At 37.6% G+C, this 25,521-nt stretch overlaps 1 protein-coding gene across 6 annotated transcripts; it reads left to right on the forward strand.

The window, feature by feature from the left end:
- Positions 1 to 1,823: 1,823 nt before the first annotated feature.
- prkcbp1l (protein kinase C binding protein 1, like) lies at positions 1,824 to 25,087 on the forward strand. Of its 6 annotated transcripts, none has more exons than XR_014604102.1 (22): positions 1,824 to 1,940; positions 6,875 to 6,945; positions 7,349 to 7,509; positions 9,416 to 9,637; positions 11,088 to 11,201; positions 11,328 to 11,420; positions 11,562 to 11,649; positions 11,733 to 11,788; positions 12,362 to 12,439; positions 12,671 to 12,786; positions 14,013 to 14,485; positions 14,568 to 14,675; positions 14,760 to 14,912; positions 16,417 to 16,929; positions 17,028 to 17,471; positions 18,260 to 18,390; positions 18,796 to 18,876; positions 19,563 to 19,641; positions 19,834 to 20,073; positions 20,825 to 21,906; positions 22,005 to 22,060; positions 22,340 to 22,586. XR_014604102.1 is itself a non-coding variant. In XM_084098415.1 (20 exons), the coding sequence occupies exons 1-20, from the start codon at positions 1,927 to 1,929 to the stop codon at positions 24,370 to 24,372; spliced, it is 3,414 nt and encodes a 1,137-aa protein (XP_083954541.1). In that variant the 5' UTR covers positions 1,824 to 1,926; the 3' UTR covers positions 24,373 to 25,087. The 6 variants fall into 6 exon arrangements, 4 of the variants coding, with proteins under 4 accessions (XP_083954541.1, XP_083954543.1, XP_083954544.1 ...); XR_014604103.1 differs by having other exon boundaries at positions 9,494 to 9,637; XM_084098415.1 differs by lacking the exons at positions 20,825 to 21,906; positions 22,005 to 22,060; positions 22,340 to 22,586 and adding an exon at positions 24,194 to 25,087.
- The last annotated feature ends 434 nt before the right edge of the window (positions 25,088 to 25,521 follow it).

Below are 25,521 nucleotides of genomic sequence, written 5' to 3' on the forward strand. Positions count from 1 at the left end.
ACAGTGACTTGCTGCCACCTACTGGCGGTTTTAGTTTCATATTTAAAGTACATTTTAAAAGTTAAAAAAAGTTAAATATTTAGCATTTAGCATTATTCATGCAATTGTAAATGCAGTGTAAATATATTAATGCCACGTCTGATGCTGCTTCTGTGTCACCTCTGCACTGCAAAGATGGATTTTGTTGATGATTTAATTTGATTGGTAATAGCCCTATATTAATATTTAAGTGTTAATATTCTTATTGAATTTAATTTGAATGTTAGAATTTGACATAAAAGGTGATGAATACAACTAATAAGTTTTAAAAAATGCCTTCAATGTCCAAAAGAGTTCCCTCAACAACCAAGCACGAAAACAAAGACATTAACATAAAAACACAAACTAAAGTGTTCGGGAATCGACGGCTTGCATTATAACATTCTGGCGCCATCGCCACTCAGTTTGCAATTGTAAAACAAACTTTTTGCAAAACGCTTAACACAGTTCTCCACATTAGGCACATCATTCAAAACTAACAGCTCTTGCGTTGCGTTTGATGGTTTCTGTGTAGATTTACTATACACAAACACGTTTGCTTTAGCAAGAGATGTGTTTCATTTTGCATGTTGTGTGCGTGTTTTGTGCGTAGAGTTTAGAGAAAAGGAGCTACAGTTTGAGAAATTGTGTGTAAGCACTTTAACTTAGTTTTCAATGCAACATTTCTCATTTTCATTTGTTTTGTTTTTTATCTATTAGTATTTTATTCTATTTCAGCTTTATTTCAATTACCGAAAACAATTTATTTTCTATTAATTTTATTTAATAATAACAAAAACTCTGTTGCAGACAGATTTTCGCTTGAAGAGGTTTAGCATGTTCTAAGATTGTTGTTGTGGTGTGATCGATATGGGAGTCAGTTCCCCGTCTCTCCAGTGGGTGTCAGTGTTGTGTAAGTGTCAGAGAGCAGGCGGCGCTGTTTGCGGCCTAGTGGAAGCTTTTGCTGTGAGGGCCTAAACACATTCCTACTAATTCATCGAATAGAGTCACCTTAACATCTACCAATGTCTTAATGCTGTAAAGATTCAGGGAAGTTTTGTTTTAACACTCACAATATTGTAACGAATCTAAGGCATTTACCTAGCTAGCTCCTCTGCCTTTGTGAATGTGAAACTATATTATTCATAATAGCCTATGCTACTTTGTTTTTCTAGGAAACTATCTTCTTTGAATATAATGAATTGTTTTTTAAGTGTTTCAGGGTTTAGTCAATCCAATCCGTTTAGCCACATTACTCATTATGTAACATCCAAGTGTATTGCATTTGTTTTTTTGCACTGATTACTGATATAATAATGATAAAGTACTTTGCATTTCTCTTTTTGGAGTGAACACCATGTCTACTTTACATTTTGCTCATGAATCGGTTGCAGTTCAAGCACAGGAAGTTATGGTGGCTGCACTATTTTTTGCTCAGGGCTCATATTCACTAAAGGAGTGTCTCCTATTTCTCAACCGGCTCCGGTGGGGGGAGGGATTAAACAAAGGCCTACGGCTCCACACAGACAAACAAAAGAGCTTTAATGCCAAATCCCACACAATTTCCAAGGCTAACGGATATTTAGCTGCCATTTCGTAGTGGGTCTGTGCAAACAAGTGTGTGTTTTTTAGAGTGAGTGAGGCCTAGTTCTTTCTCTCCCTCTCCTCTGTGCTCTTTCCCGCACTCACTGCTGATCCTGCCAGTGCCGAACAAAGATAATTTACTCAGGAAGCGCTTCGGCCAATCAGACGAGGCCTTACATCCTGCATGTGGGAGGGCAGCCAGTCACGGCCCTGCTCTGATCACACAGGCCTGAGCTCTGAGAGTGGAGAGGAGAGCCCTCCCTTGTCTAAAGGCTGAGGCTGTCCTCCATGTTTTATAAGTATTGACATTACACTGTTTCAGCCATGCATCCACAGAGGTAAGCCTGATGTTTTATTACGTTTGTCCTTTCTTGTCATTGTACTGTTTTCATCCACTGCTAACACTGTGAATTGCAGATTTGATTCTCCACTGACTGGGGAGGCCTAGCAAAGGCCTGAGTCTCAGAAAAACAGGGCAGAGGAGGAAGGAGGTGGGGGAGAGGGCCAGAGAAGGGGGGGTCATGCGTTCTCCCTCTCTCTCTGCTGAGCTTTGGCCTGTGTGCTGCTGCTCGGTCACATGGTTGCATGGCAAACGAAGTCAGCTATCACTCATTGCTGAACTGGCAAACAGCTGAGTGGCAGTCATTTCTGTAGATGTTGATCTGCTCCACGTAGGGGGAGGAGGATCAGGGGGGTAGGGTGCTTGGGTGATGTACTTTTTTTAAGCTGATTGCCTGTCCCATTGTCTGTTTGTGTCACAAGCCACGCCACAGAAAATGGAGGCATCTGTTAGGGCCCTATTAGAGAGCTGAGAGTCCCAGCTGTGGTCATTTTACACAGGGGCAGGATGGGTAATTCAGGACGTGATCTACCAATGAGGGGCGGAGAGCACAGTTTTCAGTGGCGTTCGTGTTTGTTTTATATTTTCATTTTATAGTTTTAGCTTTAGGAGGGACGTTAGATGACAATCCCATGTCGTTTTTTTTTATTTATCTAGTGATTCCAGTTATTTTCTGTGCTGTTTTTCAACACGTCCTTAAGAAAATAATTGCTCAGTGTGGGTGTTTGCATGATTTTTGCTGTCATTGTTCACTGTCAGTCACATTGAGAGGGCAAGTATGAGTTTAAAAATAGCATGAGACACCATTTTGTCATAAGAATTTTTCAAGCATGGATTATTCTTGGAAAAGGAATTCATCAGCTTCATGCAAATCATGCAAAAAAGCCATTTTGTTATTTAGGCCAGTGATTAGAATACATACTATAACACATATTATGTGCAGACAGGCACAATGACAAAAAGCCATTGAGATCTTAAGAATTATAGTCCGCTTTCATTTCCTTTTATTTTTTTGCATTGCACTATTGCACACGCACTATCATTATGTTATGTCAGCATTAGCAGTGATGAATTATTTTTAAATGAATGCATAACATTTAAATTCAGTTTCTTTTCAAACTTAAATTGTGTAAAAGGCTATGACGTATTTTTAAGAAGATTGTTTAGATGATATTTGCATATTTCTCATCTCCTTTAAGGTTTTTTTTTTTTTTTTAGATTTATGGTGATGTTATTGTTAACCATAAAATAGCACCACGGCACATACACACACAGCTGCTCCCTAAGACAAAACAAGCGAGCGCAAACCACACGGGACTAAAAGCCCCCTGCCTCATTCCCAACGGATCCTTGGCCTTTCTAATGATATTTATGGCTGCGTTTCAAAAAAGCCCTTCCAGTACGTATCGTATTTCACCTGTTTATCAAACAACAAATGGTTCCCGAGTTAGTTGTTGTAATTATGAACAATTAATTTAATTGCATTCACAATATAGTCAGCTAGATCTTCATATATTGTTAGCCTAGATTCTCTTTATGGAACAATGGCTGGAGTGTTTTATGTCAGTACGGTATAGCTCAAGTTGTGTGTGTTCCCAGGAAGATTATGCCACTGTGATTGGGATTCTTGTCAAGGAAACGACACTGTAAAGGATTGTGGTGATTGGCTTCTTGCCGTTCGGAGGAAATGACCCGCAGTGGTTTGATGAGGGTTTTTTGCCTTTGTTAAATCAGCAAAGAGCTTCAGAAAAAGTCCAATCATATCTACATCGACATTGTGACGGGAAACAACTGTGTTCTTGTGAAGTCACTGCTTGCCCTTGAAATGATTCACAATGCAGCCATGAACCACAAAGTAGCTGCTCCCTTTAACGGCCCAAGAGCTCAATCTGCGAGCGAGGTTTGCCTTGTCTGAATAGCGAAATGTTTGTTTGCCTGTTGTTGATACTCGGGTGCATTGTCTCTTCACTTGTTTTTCTCAGCTGTGGCTCTTGAGATTGACCTATATGCTGGGGTTTCTGTCGTTCTCCCTGTTTACTGTAAGCTCCTGTGCCATGGACGTGCCAGAGCCCGCGTCTCTGGCCTAGAGGGAGGGGGGAAGGGGAGCTCGAGCAGAGCGGTGGGGGAAGGGAGGCACTCTCATTTCCTGCGAAGAGAGAAAAAAAGACCTCGGCTCACTCTCTGACCAGTTATCTCCACATTCACAGCTGCCTTTCTCTTTATTTGGTCTGTTTGCGAGGTCCTCTGATTGTGTCTCTGCTCAGATCGTTCAGGAAGATCCCGTTTTGGAGGGCGGTTTGGTTGCAGAGCGGGGGTTTTCTTTCTCTTCGTTCGATCAGCTTCAGGACTTCCTGTTTCTTTGATTTCAGTGTAGAGATCTGGATTTTCAGCCTCACTGTTGGCTTGACCTTTCTGAAGCGAACAGGAAAAGAAAGGCCTGGTGGATGGGAGTTTCTGACGTGATGTGGCCCTAATGTGAAATAACATCCATGCGGCTCCTTTTAGCCTCATATTAAAGTCAAAAATGGCCCTTGGCTACCTGCTTAGATGTGCATTTCCCTCCTCAGACATCACATGTCTAATTCAAGTTTGCTGAAACGGATATACGTTCTCCAGACTTATGTCATTACTCTTGTTTGTGACATACTCTGCAGATTACTTATGATTTTTCAGCACAACCGGGAATATTTTCTTGTGAGAAAGGTGAGTTTTATTCATCGCAATGGAAGGTTATTTGCCACTTTGGATTTATTTGATGAGTTTTCCTTTTTACTGTCCTGATGAAGGAAGTCTCTGAATATCTAAACACAGTGGAAGTACATGGATTTATTTTTTATATGATGTCAAGCTGTGGCTCCGTCAATGAGAATTAGTGAAAGACTAAGGCCTCATCATGGCCTGATGATCAATCTTCTCGTTTGTGCTCGTTCTCAACACTGGTCCTAATCCTGACCTCATGTAATGGGGATTCGTTGCCAGCTTCTAATCTTTTCTGGTCTTTTCTTCTGAATAAAGACCAGGATCAAGGCCTCATCGTTGTAGGATTTTGTTTATGCCGTTGACCTCGGTCCGCCTCTTCTCTTTCACCTGTCATTTACATGATTCTGTTTGGTACCCGTCATTTCCATTCTAGCCTTGTGGTTGAGAAGGTTTTTGTTGATTGATTGACCATAGTGGGTTTCCTCTCTTGTAGTCAAGATATGTGTGGTTAAGTGAAGTATTCACCTCTCTTTGTTGTTGTTGTTGTTGTTGTTGTTGTTGTTTAATCCTTAAGCTTATCAGTTTAATTTCATTAACTTTTGTTAATTGTTAGATGTATCTGATTAGATTCCATTATTGCTGGATGTATAACATCCATTTTGTTACCTCGGTCTGGTCTTAGATGTTACATTTCGGTCAGATAATGATATTAAATAATACCACTGCATGATCAAATGTTAAGTTCAGTACAATAGATAATGGTTCATATTCAAGAAACTTGAGCAGAATGAATTATTTAAGTAAATAATTTTTTTGACATTGATTTTGTAAGACACACAATGATTTACACACATTTTTTATGGGTAGTCTTGCCCCCTGAATTGTCATTGGCCAAAAATCCCAGTTCACGTATCTGTTTGCTGTATTAAACGTCAAATAAGTTGCTGTTCATACTAAAGGCCTTCACGTGCCATGAGGAACGCAACAACGCAATGTGAAAATTCGCACTCAGAACAACAAAAATGTTCATGTGTCTGATGAGATTTCATTGTGGGCGGGGCTACACAACGCAACGCCTCATAAATTGAACCCATGTGACCAAGAAAATGCGCTGTCGCTCGTCGTAGTCATGGCAGGTTAAACCGTGTTTACACTGACGCCGATTAAATCGAGTGTCTGAGCTGTTGGTTTCTAGTAGACGTTCCTACTCTGCAGAAGTATTGATATATGGGGCCGATAAAAAATGCGACCTCCAGAGGATGCAGCCTTCAAAATGAGACACAGCTAGTATATCTAGCAGCCCTACCAGAACTCGCTGTTCTCGCTGAAAACAAAGCAAGAACCATCGTTTTTTTATTGCATGTCTTTAACCATTTACTATGCGCAGTCATTTTGTCACAGCAAATTCACCTTTTATTGCTTGCCACTTTATTGCTTTGTGACTGATAAGGGCAGGCCGTGATATTAAAGATCTATTTTCTGAGAAAACAACAAATATCAGTTCACAAGAATGGGGAAAAATTGGTTTCATGGGACAGCAATGTTTCATTTTAACATTTTGTTGTTAATATAGGCCTTAGTTGTATCATTTCATCAGTGTTTGCTAAATTTTATGAGGCAAACATACTGCTAAGAAAGCTTGACATCCAGTTTACATTTTATTCAACATCTGAACATGTAAATACTGCCACATTATTGGGCACGTTTTGAATGTATCAGTGTCAGTAGCTGATGGTATTTTAATACCCGATTTAACTTGGACAAAGCCAAATCCTCTCAAACAAGAAGTAGACTGAGTCTGAATTAAAGACACTCTCCGGTGCTCAGCAGACGTCTCCGCCGTAATCCCCAGTGAGTTGACCTATTCACGGCGGTATTCCCCATGAAGAGGTTTGGTTCATCTGAAGGAGGTGCTGGGCACTAGAGAGAGAGTTTATGCCTCGCAACGTCTTGATCAGTCGTGTTTCCCTCCTACGGTTAAACCACGTAATATCCTGTTGTAAATACAGGCCGATAATAGGTTACAGCACAGCTCAGACAAAGCAATACTCATGCAAGGGTCTCCTTGCCCAAGTAAAGGTGGTTCAGATATGGAATGGAGGACGATTGCTATGAACAACAACAACATAACTCTGGAGATTAGATTACATCATCCAAGTCTTTTATCTCAGGGGTAGACCTCATGAGGTTTCAGTGTCTTATTCCAGCTTTTTCTCTCTCTACTTCATTTAGTTTGGCTGTGGAGGAAGTAAAGACGGAGTCCGATGCTGTTGATGGGATGGAGGTGTCCATGCCACCCAAAGGTATTTTTGTTTTTTGTTATCGTTTTTTAATTCTAATATTTTAAATCATGCTTTAATCTTACGCAACAGACTCCAAATATAGATTGTGAGAGTTGAAATGTTCAAATGAATAAAAAGCAAGTCACACTTTTAATCTGAACCACATCAAATATGGCATGCAACCTAATTTCCTCTTTCATAATGGCAACTGATTGTAAGTAGGTTTGTCAGATGTTAAATGCGGCACCTTTTTTGTTTTATTCTTGAAGATGCGCATAAAAGACAAGTGTCTTTGTGCGTGGAGGTCGATGGTGGTTTGTGTTGTTGATGCTTTGAAAGGTCACAATCACAGGCCCAGCTGGGTGAGGTGTTGTGTTATCCATGTGGGCATTGCATAATGAAGCAGCTGTGTTTCTCCTGCCAGCGGCCCCTGATCTAGGATCAGCGGAACAGGCGCTGACTGCGCAGAAGAGGAAGGCACCCAGTCCTCCACATTCCTCAAACGGACACTCTCCCTCTGACACGTCACCCAGTCCCATAAAGAAGAAGAAGAAACCAGGATTAATCCACAACAGTAAAGACCAAGTATGTTCCCTCACTGGCTTCCCTTTCTTCCTGATGTCCTTTTGTCCGATTTTAATTGGTTTGAGCTGAGAATTTTTCTTCAAATGCTTAATTTAAAAAACATTTAAAATCAAACTCTTGTCTCTACCTGTGTCCTTTTATATCTCTTGCATTTGACCGGCCAAATTAAATAATCAGGGTTGATTTTGGCTTGTAAATCTTTGTGATTGATTTTATTTGTATTCAGTGTGCAGTTTTTAATGATAAAACGCTGGTCATTGAAAGGGGCCGAATGCTTTTACTGATTTGCATGAACAAAGTCGACCCCTTGTGGGGATTTCTTTCTCAAAAAGCATTTGGACACTACAGGCATACTTAAAGGGATAGTTCACCTAAAAATGAAACTTTTGTCATTTACTCACCCTCATGCTGTTCCAGATATGACTTTCTTCTATTGAGCACAAAAGAAGATATTTTGAAGAACGTTTCAACTGTTTTTGCCTATACAATGAAAGTCAATGGGGTCCAAACATCAGTGCACAAAATATGGACACTTTTTCAAAATATCTTGTTTTGTGTTGCACGGAAGAAAGAAGGGCATGCAGGTTTCCAATGACACAAGCGTGAATAAATAACAAAATACATTTTTGGGTGAACAATCCCTTTGATGTATTTATGTCATTGCATTAGAGAATAAAATATTAAACCGAGTAGTGTTTACTTAAAGAACAACCTATTTTAAATGATAAAATAATAATGATACTGTTTATAATGAAGGCAAAATGTATTGATGCTTTCTGTTTATCATTTCATGTACACTATTCAAAAGTCTGGGGGTCTGTAATTAAGAAAAAAAAATGTTTTTTTGAAAGAAATACATTAAAAACAGTAATATTGTGAAATATTATCACAATTTAAAATGGCTATTTTTGTATTGTAATATATTTTAAAATGTAATTCATTCAGCATCATTACTCCAGTCTTCAGTGTCACATGATCCTTTTAGAAATCATTCTTATATGATGATTTGATTCTCAAGAAACATTTCTGATTATTATCAATGTTGAAAACGGTTGTGCTGCTTCATATTTTTATGGAAACTTTTTTTCCAGGAGTATTTGATGAATAGGATTCCTTATTTCCTTTTTTTTTTTTTTATCTTAAAAAAATCTTGAACCCAAACTTTTGAACAGTAGTGTTCATATAGTTAATGTGATGAACTACACCTGTGGTTTCCACTTTCCAGTTGGTTAAATTACAAAAATAGCTCAAAGTGAAGTTAGTTCTCAGAAAGGTTCTAGCTTTCAATACCTATCATTTGTTTGCAAACTACACTTTTTTTTTAATATTATGTAAGTGTCCGAATGCTTCTTTTTGGGGCCCACGTTAACTTTATCACAGCTAAAAATCAAACGTGAATGCTGTGCCGTCTTTGTGGTGGTGCGTCGCAGTACATATGAATGAACAATGTTTCATGAAAGATGCCAAATGTGGATTTGCTTATGTTTTTAATGCGAAAATAACGAGCAAATTTAATTTAGTTATTGAGCACTAAGTAGTTGTCATTTATGATGATTCCATATGAATCAAAACTTTGTCTAAAGTATATTTTGCCACTGTCCCTTGATCCTGCTAATCTGTATTTGGCATCTGATGGTATTTTAGGATTTCATTCCAATCCTGGCGAAACACACTTGATCTCAGACACCACAAGGTTCTCAGATCACACGAGTCATGTAGTGTGTTTACGGAAATGTGAATTGAAATCCTACACAGTGTCTTCCCAATGTGCCGCTTTTGACCCAGTGGTCATGTGACTGCTTACCTGTCCATGCTTGATTTATTGCAGTGCCTTGCTACATTTCCCCTGCGAGTGTTGTGGCTTGTGATTTGACCCCTTGCCCTGTCTCTCTTGCCTGCATTTCAGTGTGAGCTTAGACATGGTCCCTTTTACTATGTCAAGCAGCCCGCACTCACCACAGACCCTGTTGATGTTGTACCGCAGGACGGGCGGAACGACTTCTACTGCTGGGTGTGTCACCGCGAGGGCCAGGTGCTCTGCTGTGAGCTCTGCCCGCGCGTCTACCACGCCAAGTGCCTCAAACTGGCCGCAGAGCCTGAGGGCGACTGGTTTTGTCCAGAGTGCGAGGTACTGAGGACTGTACTGTGTCTGGATTAGTCAAGTCATGTGACTGTCCTTCTTGCACATTCAAATATGTTCAGAGCACAAAAAGCTACTTGTGTAGCAATAAATCATGTCCATAACCAGTCATATGGAAACCTAAGATCTGTCCCAAAACCTAGTGAGCTAAGTTCACAAAGTAGGAGAAATTATGCTTCCTTAAAGGGATAGTTCACCCAAAAATGGACATTCTGTCATCATTTATTCGCCCTAATGTCGTAAAATGTATGACTTTCTTTCTTCTGTGGAACATAAAAGAAGATATTTTTGAACTTATCTGTTTTTTCTTCTTGTTGTTGTTGTTTTTTAACCATACAATGGAAGTCAGTGGGCTGGAATGCTGTTTGGTCTTTTTCCAACATTCTTCAAAATATCTTCTTTTGTGTTCCAAAGGGGAAACTATACCTTTAAGAAACCACAGTTTGGCTGAAATCTAAGGCAACATCGCGGTGTCCTTTGTGGAGAATCCCTGAATGTTTATATCTAAAATAGCGGACGAGTCACGATAAACATGTTTCTTTCAGTACTGAAAAGTGTTTAAAATCGTTTAGCAGTAAAATAACATTTTTATCATGTTGAACATTAGTATTGTGTTGTTAGTTTAACGACATGCTAACCTCAAACTGTTGCGCTTGTAGAGTATTTAGTAAAACCGACTCAATTACGTCATTTGATTTATACTTCATGGGAGTGGGTGGAGCTAACGAGATCTTTTGGCGCGTTTTGCTTGCTTCGAATTTTCTGTACAGCATCATGGGTAATGTAGTTTTTCACCACAAATTCTGCTGTTAAGCATGATTATTTTAAAACTAAGTTGAAATAATGCGAGCCAGCGATTTCAACAGAAACAAATACTATCGATTAACAACCTCGTAGCTCACGGTAAGGCTGTATTTAAAGGTTTAATAGTTATCGTGCACTCTATAGTTAGGATGCTACCCATGATGGGAGCTGCCTATGTACACAGCAAGCTCACTAGGTTTTGGAAAACTAGATGTGACAGGCACTTCTCCTTTCCTAGAGTTCTATAATTTGCTTGGACTAGTTTGAACCAGACCATTCAGAAAATAGTGAAACGAGTTGAATTTATGTAGAGGTCTAGATATTTGCTCTGATGACAATCCTGTTATGCATCATGAAATCTGAAATTTGGTCATAAATCAATTTTTTCTGGTATGATTTGTATGTTTACAGCTTAAAATAGCTTCAGTGCATTTTTACACTCCTAATTTGGAGCAGACAGTTCTTACCAAGAAAAGAAAGCATATATTTTATGACCTCAGGCTAAATGGACAGTAACTATACTAAATGTAATCGACAGATATTCATGATATTATATGTTTGAGAACACAAATGATTATGAGCTGTTTGTGTGTGATACATGTATATAGTACAGTCAATTCACTCTCTACTTCAGAAAATAACGGTGGCTGAATGCATAGAGACTCAGAGTAAAGCTATGACCATGCTGAACTTGGAGCAACTGTCCTACCTGCTGAAGTTTGCTCTGCAGAAGATGAAACAGCCAGGGGTGAGTCAAATACCACATCCCTCACAATTTATTTAATCACCCCATATTTTCATTATGATGGGTATTGGTTTTCATGTGACTAATTCAGCGCTTGCGGCGTATCTTCATGAATGATTAATCTTGCAGACGGAACCGTTTCAGAAGCCAGTGTCCCTGGAGCAGCACCCAGATTATGCCGAATATATATTTCACCCAATGGACCTGTGCACTCTAGAGAAGGTACGTTAGGTTCTCTGTATTACAAGTGTTAAGATATTTTTTGTCCTTATTAATAAACTTCAAAATGTTTGCTTTTTGAGCCCACTGTATGTGCCTAAAGTTAACATAAATACTGTAACTGAGAAATATATGTGTCTGTAGAATATCAAGAAGAAAATGTATGGTTGCACAGAAGCATTTTTGGCTGACGTGAAGTGGATTCTACACAACTGCATCATTTATAATGGAGGTTAGTGCTGGTCTATGAAATCAATGTGCTTGTATCTTTACTCACATCAGTGCATTCATGAAGTCTAAATGGCTCTATTTCAGGGAACCACAAGCTAACAGCAACTGCTAAAGTTATTGTCAAGATCTGTGAACATGAAGTGAGTAGTCACTATAAAACGTTTTATAAAAGCTGATACACCTTCAAACGTTTGAGGTCTGTATTTAACTCTTATGTTTAGCAAGGCTGCATTTATTTGATCAATAATACAATAAAACAGCAATTTGACTGTTTTTTTATTTTAATATATGTTAAAATGTCATTTATTTCTGTGATGGTAAAGCTGAATTTTCAGCATCATTACTCCAGTCTTCAGTGTCACATGATCCTTCAGAAATCATTCTAAAATGATGATTTGCTTCTCAAGAAACATTTATTATTATTATCAATGTTGAAAACAGTTGAGCTGATTAATATTTTTGTGGAAACTGTGATACACTTTTTTCAGGATTCTTTGATGAATAGAAAGTTCAAAAGAACTGCATTTAATTAAAATCTTTTGTAACATTTTAAATGTTTTTACTGTCATGTTTGATCAATTTAATACAGCCTCGCTGAATAGAAGTATTCTTTTCTTTTTTTAAATCTTACTGACCCCAAATTTTTGAAAGGTAGCATATGTGTACATATTTTAGTCCTGTAAAGTGATACAGTATCTATAAATCATCCACAGATGAATGAAATTGAGGTTTGTCCAGAGTGCTACCTGTCCGCCTGTCAGAAGAGGGACAACTGGTTCTGTGAACCTTGTGTAAGAGGATGATTTTTTAAAAAGATATTATAACACTTTCCATATGTGAGTGATCTCTCCTGGTATCAAGCTGCTTCTTGGTTTGTAGTTAATCCTATTCATTTTGTAATATATATATATATATATATATATATATATATATATATATATATATATAAAAAAACAGCCAGTCAATATCTGGGCTGTATTTCAAGTGTAGCTAATGGTCATGTTTGTTATGTTTTCATGTAGTCTCAGCCTCACCCTCTGGTGTGGGCTAAGCTGAAAGGTTTTCCCTTCTGGCCTGCTAAAGCCCTGAGAGACAAGGACGGTCAGGTGGACGCACGTTTTTTTGGCCAGCATGACAGGTGAGCCTATTACTATTACTCTTCCTATTACTCTTCTTTTTACTTAAGCCGGGGACACACTTAACCACTGTAAGGCCGATTATGAATGTAATTTGATACTTACGACTGATCATGCTCAAACTCGCCGAGTCAGAGACACGGTGTTCACAGTCGGTGTTTAAAATCTGCTCCAGTCATTGAAAACAGTCTGTAAGTGTGTTCAGTTCAGTCTTTGATTGTTTCAGCTAGTCGTTAAGTGTGTCCCCGGCATTAGGAATTCACTTAAAGAATATATTGGATATTTACAATATGATGGCAATGATTTTGTTACCAATATACAAAATTAGCAACATCAATTAAATCAAAGCTTGAACTTAATTAGCTTTTCATTTGACCTGTTCCTCAAGACCATTAGTTTCAAGTTTTGTGACCTGAGGGTGTTAAAACATATTTGAATAGCTTTTCTGATTTAAACTTAACTTCTGACTTAAACTAGCAAATACATTTGGGAAGTTTGAATTATTTCTGCGAATCAAGTTTTTCCAACAATACGGCAGCCAATTCATTCATTGCTACAATGTGTTTATATAAGTTTGCAAAAGTTAATTTTATGTTTTAAAAATGAGTTAATATTACTGTATTGCTTTATTGGTAAAACAAATAAATTGTGAAGAAAAAAAAACAGTGAAAAGGCATACATAATCATTCTAATCTGCTGATTTGCTGCTCAAGAAACATTTCTTATTATTGAAAATAGTTGCTTCATATTTTTTTTACCATTCAAAAGTTTTGGGGTCAGCAAGGTTAAAAAAAAATGACGAAGAAATTAATACTTTTATTCAGAAGTGGCAGTAATGACATTTATAATGTTACATAATGTTGCCATTTCAAATAAATGCTGATAAATGCACTTAAATGTATCATGGTTTCCACAAAAATATTAAGCTCAATATTATTTACCATTTAGAATTGTTTCTTGAGCATCACATCAGCATATCAGAATAATTTCTGTGACACTGAAGACTGGAGTAATGGCTGCTGATACATTATTACTCTTTGATCGAATAAATGCAGCCTTTTTGAGCATTTTGACAAGGTGACTTCTTTCAAAACATTGAAACATTTTATTTATTCCAAACTTTTGAGCGGTAGTGTACATCAACAAGGGTCTCATAGAGTCATACTGCCATACGCATTTTTTTAATTTATATTAAAATATGTACTTTCCCCCAATATTTCCCTTTCAGAGCCTGGGTGCCCATAAACAACTGTTACCTCATGTCTAAGGAGATCCCCTTCTCTGTGAAGAAGACCAAAAGCATCTTCAACAGCGCCATGCAAGAAATGGAGGTCTATGTGGAAAACGTGCGCAAGAAATACAGCGTGTTCAACTACGCGCCGTTCCGGACGCCTTACACACCCAACAACCAGTTCCAAATGCTGCAGGACCCTAGTAACCCTAAAAAAGGCACGGTGAAGAATGAGAAACAGGACAAAGTCAAGTTCAACTTCGATATGACCGCATCCCCCAAGATGCTCCTGGGTAAGACAGTGATGTCAGGAGGGGCGGGACGACGGATCTCTGTGACGGACATGCCCAGATCGCCAATGAGCACCAACTCTTCAGTCCACACGGGGTCAGACCTGGAGCAGGACGAGCGAGGGGCGAGAGTGTCATCGAGTCACTATAGCGCCGGTGAAGACTCAATGGATTATACAGGTGATTAACTAGATTCCCTGCCTTCAAATGGCCAATATTTTGTTTAATAGTGGGTAATAAAGTTTTCAAATTTGGCTCCCAGCGTCCCCTGCGTCTCTGAAGACAAGCGGCAGCCCCAAGCCTCTCCTTCCCACGCCGGTTAAACAGGAAAGGAGCTCAGCCACGGGAGGCATCCTCAACCTCAATCTTGGTGAGTCTAAAATCAACACAGTGACCACTGCACCACTTATTCCTCTGTGCTTGTTGAATATTTGTGTTGAATGTGTTCCCTCAGATCGCATTAAAGCTGAAATGGACCTGAAAGAGTTGAGTGAGACTGTGCAACAGCAGCAACAGCAGCAGCAAGGGACGTCCGTTCTCCTCACCTCTCCCAAAAAACCTACTAGGAGTTTGGATAAAACTATAGAGAGCTGCAAGGCCCAGCTGGGTAATGAACACACAAACACACTGAAATTATGATAGACCTCAACACTTTTTCAGCAACCCTGTTTCCACATTTATTTCCTCCACATTCTTCATTAAAGAGCCTTGAATCATGCTTTGAGATCAATCACATCATTGCAATATTTGAATTCAAGCAACTAAAATATTGTATTTTTTTACAGGGTTTGTGCCATTCAGAATTGCATTGAGAATGTCTTTTCAATTCCAATTCAATTCCTCGATTTGAACTGATGTAGCAAAAATGAACTAGTATTGAAATTTGAATACAAAGAAGTAGAAAAATTCAAATAAATTTCTATAACTGTAATAAGTGTAATTTTTAACAAGAAAAAGGAAAGTTTGTTAAGATGATATTGTCAAAAAGAAACATTAAAAAAGAAAAGCCTTACAGACAGACACAGACAAACAGATTTATAGACTAAGGTTTCCCAGAGTGCCATAACTGTCATTAACTTTCTTTGAATTGCAATCCAGTCAAATTTCTCTTTCTGTCATTCCATTTCATGTTCCAATTCAGCTTCCTGTGTTGGATTTGACTAATTCAGTTCAAATTCCAAAATATGAATTGAAAGGGAGGTTATTCTAAATTTTCGCAACCTTAACATATTTTTATGAGGCAATAAACTCCACTTACAACTCCCATAAAGCATTATAACTGTTAATCTAATCAGTCTGGGTTTTTTGTGTATTTCATTGTCTTATCAGAATCCATAACTACTGTTTCTATGCTCAACCCTACAGTGTTCTGTATTAATTTAACATTTGGTTGGTAGCTAGCAATTTAACTAGCCTGCTAATGTTAGCTAAAGTTATGTAGCTAGCCTGCAAAAACTCACAGTGGGTCTTGCTTCAAGAATTGTCGGTGATGTATTACTCAAAATGTTGTACTTTACTGAGAATTTAGTGATTAAAAATGTATATTTTTTCAAATGGAAGGTAAAATCACACTATGACTTTTACAGTACATATATAAAAGAACAGCATTTATAATTAAGATTATAAATATTTTTACTGTCATTTTTTATCTATTTAATGCACCCTTCCCCAAAAAAAAGTAGTTTCTCTCAAAACAAAAACGATAATTTCTTAATTATTCAAGATGATAACACACACAAACACACTCATATAGTGAAAATGTCCTTTTTGTTTTGAGAAACTTTCTGTTCCTCAAAGAATCCTGAAAGAAATCATGCTTTTTTACAAAAATATTAAACAGCACAACTGTTTTCAACATTGATAATAATCAGAAATGGTTCCTGAGCACTAAATCACCAGATTACAATGATTTCTGAAATATCATGTGACTCTGAAGACTGGAGTAATTATGCAGAAAATTGTAACTGTTTGTGATCAAATGCAAATCTTACTGACCCCAAGCTTTCGAACAGAAGTGTACATCTGAAGCCCTACTTTTAAGCTCCATTATGTCCCCAGATATTCATTCTGTAACATTTAAAACTGAAAAATGTCTCTTTCTCTGTCCACAGGAATTGATGAGATCTCAGACGATGTTGAGCACAGTGATTCGGACGACTCGGACAAATCTGACTCCAGTGACAGCGAATACATGTCTGACGACGAGCAGAAGCCCAAGAACACTAACCACAACAACAGTGTCCACAAAGACTCCAAAAAGAGACCCAGACCTCCATCTGCTCAAGGGCAAGACCAAGACGCTGCCCCATCAGCCGCTGGAGGAACTACAGCTGGGGACAAGAAATCCTCAGATCCCCAGACCAAAGAGAAGTTAAGTGGTGGCGTGGAGAAAGACCCTCAGGAGAAGAACAAACCCCTGCAGCCGACCCAGAAGGAGCGGTCACAGCCTGGGCAGGATGTCCGGCCCGCCGGACCAGCGCCGGATGTGGACTCGGACTCTGAACGGGAGCTGGTTATAGACCTCGGCGAAGAACCAGGTGGGAGGGAAAAGAAGAGAGCCAAGCGAGAGACTCCATCAGCTCCCGTCTCCACACCTAAAGATCAGGCGGGCATTAAAACAGATGGTAGATACCTAACATTTTGGATTTTGTTTCTCTAAAAACATTTCTAGAATATCTAAACTGAAGCTTTAAATTTACATTGTGTTCGTCCCTCTGTTTAGGTAAAGCTCCTGCATCTACCAGCATATCAGCTTCTCCATCCACAGATAACGCTTCATCTTCCTCCAATCCTGGTCCAAAAGATGCAGCCTCATCAGCCATCAAGCCTCCAGCCACCGTCACAACAGCATCTACCACCCAAGCCAACTCCACCTCCACCTCCACCGTTCAGCCCGTGTCCACCGTCCCTGCCGCGTCCAATGTGGTGAAAAAACAGCGCCCTCTGCTGCCCAAGGAGAGCACACAGCCGGCACAAAGGCCTGCGACGTGGAACCAGGCTGGTGGTAAATTCCAGACCTCGTCTCAGAAGTGGCACATGCAGAAGGTGCAGAGACAGCAACAACAAGGAGAGACGGTTCCTCAAACAGCGGCACAGAGCCAAGCGCAGCCCCAGACCTCAGCCAACAACTCCAGCACACGCTACCAAACCAGACAATCCGTCAAAGGTAAATACATCGATTCCCAGTGACTCCAGCACACGCTACCAAACCAGACAGTGTGTCAAAGGTAAATACACTGACTCCCAGTGCAGAAGTTTTATTCCCATATAAATATATATATATATATATATATATATATATATATATATATATATATATATATATATATATATATATTTAGATAATATATAGATAATAATAATTTTATTTAATTACTAGGATTTGTGTGAGAATTTCCCATGAACCCCTGAGCTGAAATATTCAGTTTAAATCTATGTTTAAAAAATATTTAAAAATTAAAAATATTAGATTTTTCTAATCTAGGTGATAAATATATTTTTATTTAATAACTAGACTTTGCATAAGATCTTTTATTATTCCCTTTTATTTATTCCCGTTTGAATGTATTTTTAGATTACAATAAAAACTAAAATCTGTCATTTTTTATTTTTGATATAATATGCTACCTAGAATGCTTTACTCTACAGAACTGACATAAACAATGAGCACACCATATCAAATAAATCACATAACTTTATTTGGACATCATGATTCATCAGCTGTCCATCCGTGTGAGGTTAATGACAATTTTAGAGCTCAAATAACGATCTTTCATGGAAAAAAAGTGAAGTAAAGTGATTTCACAAATGGATATGAGCTTCAGATTTATCCCCAAACATTTTTTGGGGGATACATTTATTTTCTGTGATGATAACCTTATGGAACTTAATTTGTATGGAAGCCAGAACATTGGTTTAATTTGGCATTAATTGGCTTTTCTCTTGTTTCACCAGCTGTTCAACAGAAAGACACTTCCCCTGTTAACACAGGGTCTGGTACGTCCACTTCCAGCCTGGCTGGAGACTTCCTCACCCCTCCTGCCTCTGCTGACGTCGCCGCTGACATCGCCAAGTACACCACTAAGGTGAGTCGTACATTCACTTCAGAAGTAAACACTGTCAAATTGTTCCATTTAAATAGTTTCATTAGTACAATAACGCCTTCAAAAAGCAATACAACATTTTTTAATTGACATTTTTATATAATGTTTTCAAGCACAAAGCCTTGATGGCAGGCCACATCGAATTCAAGTGGCTTTGTGCTGTAATTCTGGAAGTGCAAATTTGAAAAAAATTAAATATCATTCCAGTTTGTACTTACATTATATAAAATGAATTCTGATGCTTTTTGGATAATTAGTTTGAACATATAATTGATCCAACTGATTATTACTACTGCTGAACTGCTATTACTCATATTGTCTAAATAATTTTAAAGTCAATGGTGAATTTGACTGTGATGTTGTCTGTGTTATCCATCATAATGGCAGGTGATGGACGTGATCAAGGGAACAATGACAGAGATATACAATGATCTCTCTAAGAGCACGACGGGGAACACCATTGCAGAGGTGTGTACTTTTTGTGCCTTATTTCATTTCTACTAGTTGACTTTATTCCATCATCCACACTCTTTGTCAATGTGTATTTAATGAAATGTTAAACTTCTCCAAGACACTTACAGGTCGCAAGTTGACAGACTGAATTCATATTATGCCAATACTTTGATACGGTTCAATGAACAAACACTATGAAATCAGTCCCAGTGTTGGAAGAATAATATTTTTATCATTTTGTTTGGGACCAGATTATCTAGAAGATCCACCAACATTTCTTAATTTTTTTGACAAACCAAATATAGCTTTCGAATACAGATTTTAAAACCTGATATAGTTTACCATGCATTATTCTCACCACAAAAATAGCCACAGAAGCATTAAAGTCATCATGAAAAGGAAGTTGCGATAGTCGTTTCTTCCCTATTGTGACCTATTGCAAAACTGCTTCTTGAACAAGAAAAAATGTAAGGCAGGACGTGATTTTGTCCATGAGGAATTGATTGGATGGTTGTGGTTTCCCATTGGCGGTTGCCCCACCCTCACGTCAATAAACACATCATTAGAGAAGAGATGAGCTGCAAGAGGGCAGGAAGTTATTTTGATAAAAGGTTACGAGGGCACATGAATTAAAAAAAGATGATGTGCACGGATAAATTATTTATAAAAAAGAATAATATATTCCACAAATTTTGTTGCAGATCCGGCGGTTGCGGATTGAGATTGAGAAACTCCAGTGGTTGCATCAGCAGGAGCTGTCAGAGATGAAGCATAACCTGGGTAACTCTCCTTGATGACTTACAATAGCACAGCAAACTGTGTTTCGGGATGCTATAGCAAACACTTTTGTTATCTAATGCAATTTAGAGAACATTTACTAAAGGCCCACTGAACTCCTACAAGTTCTAGATGACCAGGCCAGAGCTTTAACCACTAATACTAAATCACCAGTGTGTGTGTGTTTGTGTGTAGAGCTGACCATGGCTGAAATGAGGCAGAGTCTAGAGCAGGAGAGAGAGCGGCTGGTGTCAGAGGTCAAGAAACAGATGGAGGTGGAGAAACAGCAGGCGGTGGATGAGACCAAGAAGAAGCAGTGGTGTGCCAACTGCAAGAAAGAGGCCATTTTCTACTGTTGCTGGAACACAAGTTACTGCGACTACCCATGCCAGCAGGCACACTGGCCCGAACACATGAAATCCTGCACACAGTCAGGTAACTAACCATTTATATTCCTAGAATTTACTTTTTAGCACCTTTACCAAAACTGTTGGGAATGGAATCGGGAAATGTTGCAGGATAGATTCGAACTTTCATCGGCCAAATAAGCCCCAAAGCTCAATCTGTCAATGCAAATGTACCAAATGCTAAGCCACTGCTCTGAATGGCTGTTTAGAATAACATACTACTTAAAATGTATTAGTTCACCCAAAAATGAAGCTCTATGTATGTTCGATAATCAATGTTTATACATAATATAAAAGTACACACACATTTTATATATATATGTGTGTGTGTATGTATACTATATATATATATATATATATATATATATATATATATATATATATATATATATGTGTATATATATGTATGTATATATGTGTGTATATATATATGTATGTGTGTGTGTGTGTGTATATATATATATATATATATATATATATATATATATATATATATATATATATATATATAAAAGCCTAGATTTAATGTGTTCAGCATATAAAGTGATAGTGTGTATTCAGAAGACTTTAAACCACTCAGATCATATGGATTTCTTTTACGATCTCTTTGTGAACTTTTTGAGCCGTCAAAGTTTTGGGTTTCATTAAAAATATCTTCATTTGTGTTTTGAAGATGAACGAAAGTTTTATGGTTTTGGAACGACTTGAGAGTGAATAATTTATGACAAAAGTTTCATTTTGGGTGAATTATTCCTTTAAACTCTTTCTCTATTATATAGCGTCCGCCTCCCACACCGGAGTCCCCGGTTCGAATCCCGCTCGGAGTGGGTCGAGTAGGACTGGTTACACAATGCACTCAACATGAATATTCAATTTTAGTGTAATGCAATTTTTGTTGTCGGATCAAATAATGTTTTTAAAAAAGTGACTTTAAGACAATTAAATAAAAAATGCTAAATAACCTATTTTAATTCCAAGACGATAACAGAATGCCACTCGCATTGTAGAATGTATAGCTTTTTATTTATTTTATTTTTAATTCACCATTTACAATCGACCCTTTTCACATTTCTGGGGTTCTCACTAGCGTAAGTCGCCATAGTTGGGTAAATTATGACAAATTTGCTCCCGTAGCAAAAGAAAAAAATCCATAATAGTGTTTCTATGATTTTCCAAAAGAGGATTTTTTGCTTTTACTCCCTCATCCATTGTATTATAAATGCTCACGCAGTAGCGTTAGCCAGTTTTCTGTAATTTAATGCCAAGGTAATAAAAAACAAAAGTATACTCTAAAGAAAGATGGTTCTTTAAAGGTTCTTTAAGTCCCGTTCACTCCAAGGACGACAACTATAATACTATAATGATAAAGATGTAGCTCTAAAAATCATTCTAAATATAAAAGAATAGCAAGTTCACACCACAGCTATAACGATAACGGCACAGAGAAAAGATATCATTGCAATCACTTTCAGAACGATTTTGTCCAGCTGATGAACGATAAAAACATTGACAGCCAATCAGAATCCATCCTGCTGTAAGGAGCTTGAGCATTTAAAGTGGCAGACAACAAAACTGCAGCGCTCTTATAATAAACAGAACGTTATCGTCCGCTGGTGTGAATGCTAATATAGTTCTCTTTTTTTATAGTTCTTGGTGTAATCGGGTCTTTACACATAGTAACAGTTCTATTTAGAACCGCATCACCCTGAAGAACCCTTTAAATGCTGAAATGGTTCTTTGTGTTAGAGTTTAGGGTTCTTTATTCCCGCCTTTTTGTTTTTCAAATTTGTAACTATCAAGGCCACCTCATTACTGATTTTCTGGAGATCAGCTACACAGACTGTCAACACACTCTCAACAGGTAAATTATTTCTTTCTTAAAATGTCTATAAATTGTAACTTTCATTTTGTAACTGGTTTCTTATCCAATCATGTCTTTTCCTCTATTTATTTAAACAGAACAAAGTAAGTGTGACCAGCACTGTTCGGTTAAGGATACTTCTCTTCTCCACTAAGTAAGTAACAGAGATATTTAATTTATGATCCATATTTTTAGATATTCAATTTATGATCCATATTGTTTTTTTAAATTATTACTTTATATATAAACATAATCAGTTGCAAAAAATAAATAAAGCTATCCCATGACTTTATATCACTTTTTTCCTTTTAACATTGTAAAGGGCTCACATACTGTCCATTTTTGCTCATTTTGACCTTCATAAACATAATTGTTTTTACATAAACAACTGGAAGAGACACACTGTAACTCGAAACTCAATTGTGTATTTCAGATGCTGTTGTACCATAACCTCATCATCTGCAGAGAGAAACTGACACTCAGAATACACACATAATGAAGGACGTAAAAACATCAGAGGATTGTGAAGAGATTTCACTAAAACTTGGCCTATATCTATATCATGTTCAATAGCAATTGTTATTTATTAATGTATTCAGCTAATAACTCTTGTTAGAGCACTGTCATTCTTGCTACAATTTTCCATATCAATAAAAAATAAAAGTACCCAATTGAAACAACATGCTGTTTGTTGTTGTTGGTGTTGTTTTTATGTAAAACCCAAATAGAGGCTACATGATAATTCAAGACCAGTCAGATCGAGGGGTAAAAAATATAACAATATTAATTAATAATGTAAAAATATTAATTATACTAATATTAATGAAAATAAACTATTGTTAAAAAGGTTATTTATAACCCCATTAAGGTCCTATATAACACTTTCAAAGCACGGTTCTTAAAGGGATACTCCACTTTTTTGGAAATGGGCTCATTTTACAACTCCCCCAGAGTAAAACAGTTGAGTCTTACCGTTTTCAAATCCATTCAGCCGATCTCCGGGTCTGGCGGTACCACTTTTAGCATAGCTTAGCATAGATCATTGAATCGGACAGGACCATTAGCATCTCTCTCAAAAAAATGACCAAAGAGTTTTGATATTTTTCCTATTTAAAACTTGACTCTTCTGTAGTTACATCGTGTACTAAGACCGACGGAAAATGAAAAGTTGCGATTTTCTAGGCTGATATGGCTAGGAACTATACTCTCATTCCTGCGTAATAATCAAGAAATTAATGATATGTACGTAATGATATGACGCATGAAAATAGGTCTAATAGGTTAGACAAACTTAGTCCCGGTCACTTTGGAAGTTACAGAGCTGGGGACTATTTTCAGGCGCTGCGTCATATCATTACGCCTGCTGGACTCATGGTACGGCAGCAAAGTTTCTTGATTATTACGCAGGAATGAGAGTATAGTTCCTAGCCATATCAGCCTAGAAAATCGCAACTTTTCATTTTCCGTCGGTCTTGGTACACGATGTAACTACAGAAGAGTCAAGTTTTAAATAGGAAAAATATCGAAACTCTTTGGTCATTTTTTTGAGAGAGATGCTAATGGTCCTGTCCGATTCAATGATCTATGCTAAGCTATGCTAAAAGTGGTTCCGCCAGACCCGGAGTTCGGCTGAATGGATTCAAAAACGGTAAAACTCAATTGTTTAACTCTGGGGGAGTTGTAAAATGAGCCTATTTCCAAAAAAAGTGGAGTATCCCTTTAATGGAACCTTATAAAAACGGTTCTATTTAGCACCAAAAAGGGTTCTGCCATTGTTACAAGACGAATATACCAAATCTGGTACTGTTTGGAACCATTTTTCTTAAGATTGTATAGTATTACAAATATACTTTTTTTTTTTTTATGTCGATGTATTTACGATGTTAAAGATTGTGGAAGCATGTCATCGGTCTGTGAAAAGGGTCAGTTTTTTAACTAGTAGACAGTATGTATCTACAGCAGGGTTCACCAATCTCGGTCCTGGAGGGCCGCTGTCCTGCAGAGTTTAGCTCCAACCCCAATTAAACACACCTGAACCAGCTAATCAAGGTCTCACTAGGCATACTAGAAACTTTCAAACAGGTGTGTTGGAGCTGGTTGGAGCTAAACTCTGCAGGGACAGCGGCCCTCCAGGACCGAGATTGGTGAACCCTGATCTACAGTATATACAGTGATGTATTCAGTATGTGGTAAGCTATATTCCCTTCTGAACCACACTCTTTTTACAAATGCATTTATTATTGAAAAGCAATTGTCTCAATAAATAATTCTCTATTCTTCCTCACAGCCACAGCATCTCAGCCTGAAACTGAAGCAGAAGCCAGTTCGGACGCAGCCGGAAAACCTGTAGGACAGTCCCCTAAAACCCAACCGTCATCTACCGGAGAAAGAACGTCACCCGCAAACCACGGACCCTCCCCCTCCACAGACAACACTAAAGGCAGCTCCTCCGTTGCCGTCTCGTAGCTTTTTCATCATCAGAGCGGTGCCATTCAAAGAGAGTCAGATGTGAACACCAAAGGACCTTGACTCACTTCAAACAGACTGTTTATTGTTCAGTGCGGTCATGACATGATGTCAGCACACTTCCTGTTCACTACATCAAACTCGACATTAGGACAATGCCTATAGAAGTTTGATTCATTTCTACGTACATTTCGTATTTGAATTTGTGACTTGTTTAGTACAAAGACGGAAACACCCTTTGATATAAAATATGCAACTGTAAAACTGTTGTGCTTTTTTTTTTTTTTATACATATCAACTTTTGTAAACTTCAACAATTGTGTTTGATCAATATAATTTTTTTCTCTTAATGTGAAAGATGCACTTAGAAGTGCCTCTGGAAGAGTAAGTTCACTTTATACAAAGGTAAAGGTAAATGAAGAGCGTGTTTGTGCAGGTCAAAAACGTACGGAATATGATTGTTAGTACTTATGGATTGTCACTACGTTTCTTGGAAAGATTCAAAGGTTTATATCTTTCAGATCTTTCACCCATGAAAGGCTTCTTGATAAACAAAAAAATTGCAAAAATCTAGAGGAGCAAAGGAAAAGATTTTACTTATTGTGGGCATGTTTCTTTTTTTCTCTTGTCTTGTGGACTCTCTTGTTTACATACTGTAAATACAAAAAGATTAAGCAGAGATATCTGTAAGAAAAATAAAGTCTTCATGAGACAACACTTTGGTATGTGTTTTACCCATTTGTATCAAGAAGTACATCAATCTATCCATCCATCTATATATCTATCATCTATATATATATCTATCATCTATATATATATCTATCATCTATCTATATATCTATCCATCATCTATATATCTATCATCTATCTATATATCTATCCATCCATCTATATATCTATCATCTATATATCCGTCATCCATCTATATATCTATCATCTAACCGTCCATATATATATATATATATATCCATCCATCTATATATCTAGCATCTATATATGTATATATATATCCATCCATCTATATATCTAACATCCATCTATCCATCAATCCATCCATGTATTTATCATCCATCCATCTATCTATCATCCATGTATTTATCATCTATCTATCATTTCCATCTGTATATCCATCCCTCTACTCATATATCC

The sequence above is a fragment of the Abramis brama genome (assembly GCF_963993115.1).
Source record: "Abramis brama genome assembly, chromosome: 22".
Lineage (NCBI taxonomy): Eukaryota > Metazoa > Chordata > Actinopteri > Cypriniformes > Leuciscidae > Abramis > Abramis brama.

Excerpts from the sequence above, each read along its gene's own strand:
- prkcbp1l (XM_084098415.1), top strand. Across the intron at positions 12,440-12,670 it reads ACTGGTTCTGTGAACCTTGT|TCTCAGCCTCACCCTCTGGT; the intron begins GTAAGAGGATGA and ends GTTTTCATGTAG. Across the intron at positions 14,913-16,416 it reads GAGCTGCAAGGCCCAGCTGG|GAATTGATGAGATCTCAGAC; the intron begins GTAATGAACACA and ends CTCTGTCCACAG.